The 7,927-nt window shown below is 40.6% G+C and overlaps 2 protein-coding genes across 5 annotated transcripts in view; one reads left to right on the top strand and one right to left on the bottom strand.

The window, feature by feature from the left end:
- Positions 1 to 1,167, top strand: part of dus1l (dihydrouridine synthase 1-like (S. cerevisiae)) — a 13,663-nt gene extending 12,496 nt beyond the window's left edge. For all 4 annotated transcript variants that reach the window (XM_024272691.2, XM_024272692.2, XM_024272688.2 and 1 more), the window contains exon 14: positions 482 to 1,167. In XM_024272691.2, the coding sequence (XP_024128459.1) occupies positions 482 to 642 (161 nt within the window). In that variant the 3' untranslated portion in view covers positions 643 to 1,167. The remainder of the gene's footprint in view (positions 1 to 481) is intronic.
- A 1,243-nt stretch (positions 1,168 to 2,410) lies between these two features.
- On the bottom strand, positions 2,411 to 6,917 carry LOC112145911 (tryptase-2). The gene is made up of 5 exons (XM_024271397.2): positions 6,128 to 6,917; positions 5,664 to 5,826; positions 3,609 to 3,883; positions 2,898 to 3,037; positions 2,411 to 2,701 (listed from the first exon to the last, which is right to left on the bottom strand). The coding sequence occupies exons 1-5, from the start codon at positions 6,186 to 6,188 to the stop codon at positions 2,513 to 2,515; spliced, it is 828 nt and encodes a 275-aa protein (XP_024127165.1). The 5' UTR covers positions 6,189 to 6,917; the 3' UTR covers positions 2,411 to 2,512.
- Positions 6,918 to 7,927: the final 1,010 nt, after the last annotated feature.

Genomic DNA, 7,927 nt, shown 5'->3' on the forward strand with positions numbered 1-7,927 from the left:
AATGTATACACGCTAGCTGTTTTGCTAATTTTGGCTTTTTTCAGCTTTATTTAGCTAATATTTTATTTTTCTATCAGCTTCAGCGTTTTTAACTATCAGCTCTAGCATCTTCAGCTGCCCCATTCATCTTACATTATTCACACTAGTATTATTGCAGGTAATGCTATATATATAGTTCATAATTATGTTAAAAAGTTACGGTTTTAAAATGTAGTTTTAGTGTTCAATAAATGTTTATCCTGTTCGGCCGGTGAACTAAGGTGTGTTTTGGATTTTGGCCCCTTGTGTGATTGAGTTTGACTCTCCTGAACTAAAAAGATGGATATGAAGCATTGGTACAAAACCAGTTTTAAAGATAAATTATTAGAGTAAATTCTAAAGTTGTGAAAATGCTCATAAAGTTGAGTTTATTGCAAAACTAAAATATCTTTATCAGAGCTAAGAAATGGATTAATGCACAAGACCTCTCTCTGCTCTTTAGGCCATGGACTCCGGTTCAAAACCAAAGCAGAGAAGCGTAAAGCTGAAGAAAGCGGACGGAACGAAGGCAAGCACACGGAGAAGAAAACCTGCTCCCCACCGCCTACAGCAGAGTTAAGCCCAAAGCTTCAGGAGCAACCAGAGCGCCCTCTGCTGCTGTGAGCGCCGTACAGCCGCCCCGCCTGCCGCTGTGGCTGTGACTCCATCCAAACCTGAGAAAGTTGACGGGCTTTTCTGCTGCGACCAGAGGAGGACGGGAGCAGGCCGAGTTCAGTCAGGCTGTGCTGCTGCTACATGGACCGCCTCTGTGGCCGTGAGCTGGTCGCGCTTCAAGTCCCACACTTCATGTTGGAGTCCTCAAATATACACAGTAAAGGTGTAAAAACAAACTTGAAGTTCTAATTATTTCATCAGTCACTTTTTATAGAAGATTTTGAAATATTATTTAAGCAAAAGTTACTTTAAAATAACAATTGAGGAAAGTTTTTTGAGAGTAGACTTTAACTTTACTTTGAAATTACTTCCTGGAAAAAGAAGCTTTTATTTTGACGGGGGATCTACAATGAACTCATGAAAATGCTAAAAGGTCAGAATTTTTAATGGTCTCCATTTTCAGTTCAGTTTGGTTACTTTTTTGACAGCGGTGGATCCAGAGGCTTTTATTTTGAAATAAAACTTCTTCCTGTTGACCTTTGTGATTCTGGATTCTACAGAGGCTCATTTGATGCATTAGTCTCATCATTCAGACCTGAGAAAAGTGGAGGTTATGAATGGGGCAAGTCTGTAGATCACGTGTCAAAGTCAAGGCCCGGGGGCCGGATCCGGCCCTCCAGGTAATTCTATCCGGCCCTCCGGATCATTTTATTTTATTGTTATTAACAGCCTGATGTTATCTTGTGCTCATTTCTAACATTTATAATTTTGACAAAATATACTGCTCACAAAAATTTAAGAAACCCTTTTTTTATTGGGCCTGGCATGAATTGAATTAAACTGTCTGATAATTTTCTGGTTGGTTAAGCATCTGAATCTATTTTTATGGAGAGTAAAATATTGAAAGTTATTTAAGGTTTAAGTTGATTTATTCTGGAATAATATTCCTGCCTTTTTATTATTCATAATTATGTTAAAAGTTACGGTTTTAAAGTTTAAAAAATTGACATTTACTAAGATTGTTTTGTCTATTTTGGAGTTTAGCTAATGTTTCAGCTTCATGCTAGCTGTTTTGGCTAGTTTAGGCTTTTCTTTTAGTTTTTAAGGCTATTTTGGAGTTCAGCTGGTATTTTAGCTAGTTATCAATCAGCTTCAGTGTTTTTAACTATCAATTTCAGCATCTTCAGTGACCAAATTCATCTTCCAGCATTCACACCATCATTATCACAGGTAATGCTATTAATCTAGTTCATAATTATGTTAAAAAGTGAATGTAGTTTTAGAGAGTTCAATAAGTGTTTTTCCTGTTCGGTCCGTGACCTTAGGAGTGTTTTGGGTTTTGCTCCCCTGTGCGGTTGAGTTTCACGCCCCTCCTGTAGATGATGTGATGATGAAACTGCTCTGAAAGGTCACATGACACAGAACTGGACTCTGGTTGGATATCTCTGAGAAGAACTTCCAAATGCCACCAGTGATTTTGTTCAAACGTTACGATCTTTCAATAACAGTGAGAAGGTTGTTGAAGTTCTAGAGCTCCAATCAAAGTGTGTTGTTTCCCTTGTAACAGCCATATCTGCTCAGGAGATCTGCTGCCTCACCCACTTGATTTGGGCAAAAGTGACAACTCTCAGTTACAGAGATGCTTTTTAAGTTACTTCACCAAATGGAACAGACAACGAAAACATTCTTAAATGTAGTATTCCTCTTCACGCGGGATACAGTCCTATTACCGCCTCAATTTGGACATTTACTGATGAATGGATAAAAAAACACCAAATGATGCTTAAATCTTTAATAGGTAAAGATGGATGAGCGAGGAAGAGGAGCTGCAGGTGTTTCCTCAGATGAGGAAGCAGGAAACTCGATGCTCGCAGGACATTCAGACCACGGCTGAGGCCTTTCCACCGCGGTAGATGTAACTGTTGATGAAGTCCAAATAAGAGGACACGCGAGTGTACACGCCAGGGCGCCCCGGGAGGCCACACCCATCAGGACTGCCGAAGCTCATGATCCCCACCTGCACAAGGCCCCGGGGGGTACGACACACCAGCGGGCCGCCATAGTCCCCCTGCAAGGAGGACACTGCTGCATCAGAACAGGAACCAGCTGATCAGAGACTTTCACCACTAACTATCCGAGTCATGGACAGTAACTTTCACAGAGTTATAAGGTCAAAAAAATGACGCGGTTTTCTGTTCCTTCTTGTTCATTGATTGTCTGATCAGGTTTCACATAGCCGAGGAGTATGTGTTCAGGAGACTAACTTTGCAGGCGTCCTTCCCTCCAGCCGGGCTGCCGGCACACAGCATGTCATCCGTCAGCCAGGGATACGTCTGTCTGCAGTCACTCTGAGGGACGATGGAAATCTGAAGCTGCTGAAGGGTCTCCGGATCCGGCAGAGGGACTGGACGCAAACCAGACAGACCAGGAAATCATTTTCTTACTCTAGAGCTAAAGGTCAGTGAGAAGCCTTTGTCAACGCTGATATTCTAGAAGTAAGTGTTGCTGGATTATTCTGGACGGGTTCGAGGTGAGCCGGGATGAGTTTGAGTCTTCAACATGCTATGCCTCAGCCACAACTGCCCTTACAGGTGGATACCCCATACCTGAAATATATACAACCAACCAAATAAAATCTTCATTCAATCTTCGTTTTATTTTTCTTTACCCAAAGAGAGATAAAAAGATCCCTGACATAAACCATATATACTGTAGGAAGTATACTAGCTGAATACGTATTCAGACTAAATTGGAACATTTCACATTGACAATAAATAGTATATAAAAAGTAAAATTAAAGTACACTGCCATATTTTTGGTACAGACTAAGTAAAGTTGCAGTACAGAGTACTTTTGCCACAGGGAGGCGTGCGCATTTGAAGTGGACTTCACTTCTTAACAACAAAGTTGAAATGTGCGGTGAAACAGAGACTCTGGATCTTCACTTCCAGCTCTGCTGCTCCACACAAACATACCACTGTTCCCCACCAGCCCCCAGCCGGTGATAAAACACTCTGACGGGCTGAAGGTGTCGTCAGCCTGGACCAGGCTCAGGGGGGCGACCCGCTGAGAGAACGCCAGCTCTTTGTCCAGCCTGAGCAGGGCGAGGTCGTTTTTGTAGACCCCACCACCAGCTTGGTACTGAGGGTGGCGGACGACATGCGTCACACGCCGGTAGCGCTCAGCTCCATTGGACAGCTTGTGGGCTCCGACCCAGACTCCAGACCGCCGCAGATTCACACTGAGGTTCCTCTCAGAGAAAACACAGGACAGGGACAGTGAGCTGCTCTGGACTCACAGGGGTGATACACTTTACTTCAGGACATTTACTTTGAAGTATATTTTTAACTAAAACAGAAAAGCCGTAGAACATGCTGAGACAAAAACAGTTTAAAGTTGAGGATAATTTAATGTTTAGGATCTATGAAATCAGTCAAGAGAAAAATAAAAGGCCATTAAAAAATGTGGAGCTAATATTTCTCAGTACAATGAAGTAAAAGTATTTTTCTCACATATTTAAATAAAACCCATGAAATAACCACTTATAAATATGTTTCAAAGCTATGTAGACATAACTCAGTGCAACCTTTGACTCTAAAAGTCCAGTTTCTCACTGACCAAAGCCCAACGAGAGCTGCACAGTCCCTATTCACGGTTTGGAAAAATACCGTGTTTTGGCAATTAAGCCTTTATTTTTAAAATGTTTATAGAATAATAATGCACAACCAGAAAAGTTGCATTACTTGCGATAAAGCTAGTGTGAATGCTTTTTGCTGAAGGGATTTGCTGAAAATGCAAATGCTACTAGCAAAATGTTTTGCTAAAAGAATGTAAATTTTGTGAAGGAACTATGAAAGAACGCTGAATTTGACCTACATTTCTGAAAAATTTGATTAAAAATCCCTAATACATTCCAGTTTAGCAAAAGTATTTAGTGTGTTGCTCAAATATGAGATAAACTCCAAATTAGCTTCACAAAAACCTCAGTAGATGCCAAAATAGAAAAAAAAAGCTAGCTCTTTGCTCATAAATACTCATAAATAGCCTAAAACTAAACTAAACTAGTCAAAAACGTTAGCATGTCAAAATAGAATCTAAACTCTAAATTAGCCTAAAAAACCCCAGTGGATAACAAATAAGCTAAAAACGTTAGCATGTTGCTAAAATATTAGTTAAACTCCATTTTTTTGAAAATGACTCTAAAACTTGAAAACATATTCCTTGAATATATTCAAAATCTTGTTGTTAATCTGCTTAAAATTTTGAAATTTGAAGATGTTCTCATTCAATTTCTATGGAGCATATTTTGCTCAATATTTCAAAAACGATAAAGTTTATAAATACCAAAAATACCATCAGTAATGTCCTGAATGAAATGAACACCAAGATTGAGGAAATCACTGAAAGTTTGATTGAATTTTTATGAGCTGAAAAACATTCAGAAAGAAGCAGGAGGATCAATGTAGAGTGAATGATTACTGAGCAATCACACAATAATTGAATTATAACACCATCTTATATGTTTATATGCAGTTTGAATCTATTTTACTTTAGACTCCAGGATATTTAAGTTCCTTTCAAAATAAAATACATCCTGCGTTAGATAACTAACAAACCTTTTATTTTTGCCAAACTTTTGCATTTTTCCTAAAGAACCACAACAGAGGGATCAAAGAGCCGATGACTTAATTTATCTCTGGACTCTTATATCTGCACCAGCATTTATTTAGAACCAAACTCTTTAAAATAACCAGAGTGAAGTTCATGGACACAATAATATTTTACACAACAGAAGAGTGGTCTGTCTTTGTATACCTCAAGTTATCAATTAAACAGCTTTGGTAAAAGCTTTCTCTGATTAAAAATCAAAATTAATGAAACTTCAGAATAGTTGTTATTTATGTATCAGTTTACTTTTTATTCTTTGAGAGATTAAAGATTAAACTCTCAATAATCATTATAATGTGTATTTGAATAAAAGGGACATTTAGTAAAGGTTATTTCCTGACAGACAAACTTCAAACACTCACTGATCCCAGCAGTGAGCGGCGGTCAGCACCCACTGCTTGGCGACGATGCTGCCCCCGCAGCGCCATTTCTTCAGACCGTCAGAGGTGATGTTGAGGTGGACCATCCAAGGCCAGCTGCCGTCCGCAGCATCCTTCCCGCCAATGATGGAGCTCCCCAAAGAACCTTCAGGACAACAGGATGACCCTTACTTCTTAACCTTTTAACACCTGAGATTCAGTGTTTCTGTTCTTTCATTTACTGTAACTTTTCAACCGTTAACATGATCATTCCAGTAGATTGTGAAGGAGAAAAGCAGTTGAGCCGCTTTTCTCCTTCACAATCTGCTGGAATTATTGTGTTAACACTTGAAAAGTTAAAGATTGTGTGTTTAAGCGTCACCAGCGACACCTCAGGTGTTAAAGGGTTCATGAAAGTCAATGAATAATAAAAAATGTTGCTCATAAGCGTAAGATTTGTGTCTGACCTGGACTGTTGTAGAGCAGAACCAGCAGAACCAGTGGAACCAGCAGAGTTCTGACAGCCATGGCTGTGATGGAGCGCAGTGAGGCGGTGTCTGTGCAGAAGCTGAAGCTTTGTGCAGGATGATCCACAGATAAACCTCCCACACGTTCAGCCCTCCCCTTACCACTACTCTGTCTTCATCTGAAACCACTCCAATCTCTGCAATGTTGCAGTGCTGATCCAGAACAGGTGTCAGGAAAGGGTTTCCAGGATTACACCTGCACCATGGCTCATTTAAAATGCTTAAGCTGTGCAGGTTCTCATAAAAAGAAGAAAAACTATAAGAAAAGTTTTGCTTATTACTTTATGAAATGTTGGCATGTAAATCCATTAAAACATTACAAAAACATAACATTAACCTTCCTCTGGTGTTCGGGTCGCCACCGACCCGTTTTCAAGTTTTAAATGCATTAAAAGACATGTAAATTAGTTTATTGCGTCAAGGCTTTTTGACTTTGTCAAGAATCTCTATTTCAACAAAATAAAACAAAAAAAATTATTTTCACTAAATTATAAAATGCTCTGGTTGAAATTATGACCTTTGTGTTGTTCGGGTCGGTTTCGACCCAGTTATAAAAGTAAGATCATAAAGCAATAATTAGAACCAAAACTTAAATCATAAGTGCACTGTCAGCCAAAACACTGACAGCCAGCTCCTCAACCAATCATGTGAGCTTTTGGGGATTCTCATTTTGCCCTGTTTTCCAGTATACCTGCACAAAAACAAAACAAACAAAGATGGGGATGTCCAGACATGTTACATCAATTCACTAATTTGAGTGGTCATTAGACTTGCAGTGCACATCTCTAATTTCAGCTCAGTACCTAATGATGAACATGGCAGGGCAGCTGCTGCAAATGTCATCAAAATGACCCCTGGAATCACTAGGTTTGCTGTGACAAGACTCAGTGACATCAAGACATTTTTTGAGCTATTTATGCCATTGTCACTAAAAAGACTAATCATTGCTATGACAAACTTGGAAGGAAAAAAAGTCCATGGTGACATGTGGAAAGACATTGATGAGGAATACCTGGATGCCTATATTGGTGTTCTTCTTCTTGCTGGAGAGTACAGATCCTTCAATGAGGCCACTGATAACCTTTTGGACGCATCGACAGGCAGAATTATTTTTCGTGCAAGGATTGTCACTTCAGACCTTTTCGCATGATATCAAGAGTCCTTAGATTTGACAACAGATACCAGAGCAAGATCTGACAAGCTTGCCCCCATCAGGGATGTCTTGGAGAGATGGACGCAGCTCCTTCCACAGATGTTCAACCCAGGGCCAGAGGTGACACTGGATGCCCCTTCCGGCAATATATACCCAGTATTTACATACGTACATACATACTCCGTCCACGCCATAAGCAACCCAAAGAGCATCCGCAACAGCATCCTCCACAGCCAGCCCTGCCTCAACACCAACCAGAACAGCCACAGCCACAACTCCACTCAGGCCACCTGATTCTAAAACAGGGGTCTCAAACTCGCGGCCCGCGGGCCATTTGCGGCCCGCAGGATGATGATTTGCGGCCCGCGTCTTCATATGAAAGATTACTGTTCGTGCGGCCCGCAAGCCTGATATGAATGACAGTTGTTATGTGCAGAGCTGAATGAACCAATCACAGTGAGGTATATGACTCTGGAGCCGGGACATCGGCGGTCTGTGTAGTGCCTCTGTCTATCATTCATTCCTTCCTCCAGTCAGCTGGGCGGAGGAGGAGCCAGGAAGCACCAAACGCGATTTCCCGCGCGGGG

Source organism: Oryzias melastigma, linkage group LG8, assembly GCF_002922805.2.
Source record: "Oryzias melastigma strain HK-1 linkage group LG8, ASM292280v2, whole genome shotgun sequence".
Lineage (NCBI taxonomy): Eukaryota > Metazoa > Chordata > Actinopteri > Beloniformes > Adrianichthyidae > Oryzias > Oryzias melastigma.

Coding starts and splice junctions, on each gene's coding strand:
- LOC112145911 (XM_024271397.2), bottom strand. CDS start 6,188: ATGGCTGTCAGAACTCTGCTGGTTCCACTGGTTCTGCTGGTTCTGCTC. Junction 3,884..5,663: donor GCCGCTCACTGCTGGGATCA/GTGAGTGTTTGA, acceptor TTTCTCTGAGAG/GAACCTCAGTGTGAATCTGC. Junction 3,038..3,608: donor GGGGCTGGTGGGGAACAGTG/GTATGTTTGTGT, acceptor GTTTGCGTCCAG/TCCCTCTGCCGGATCCGGAG.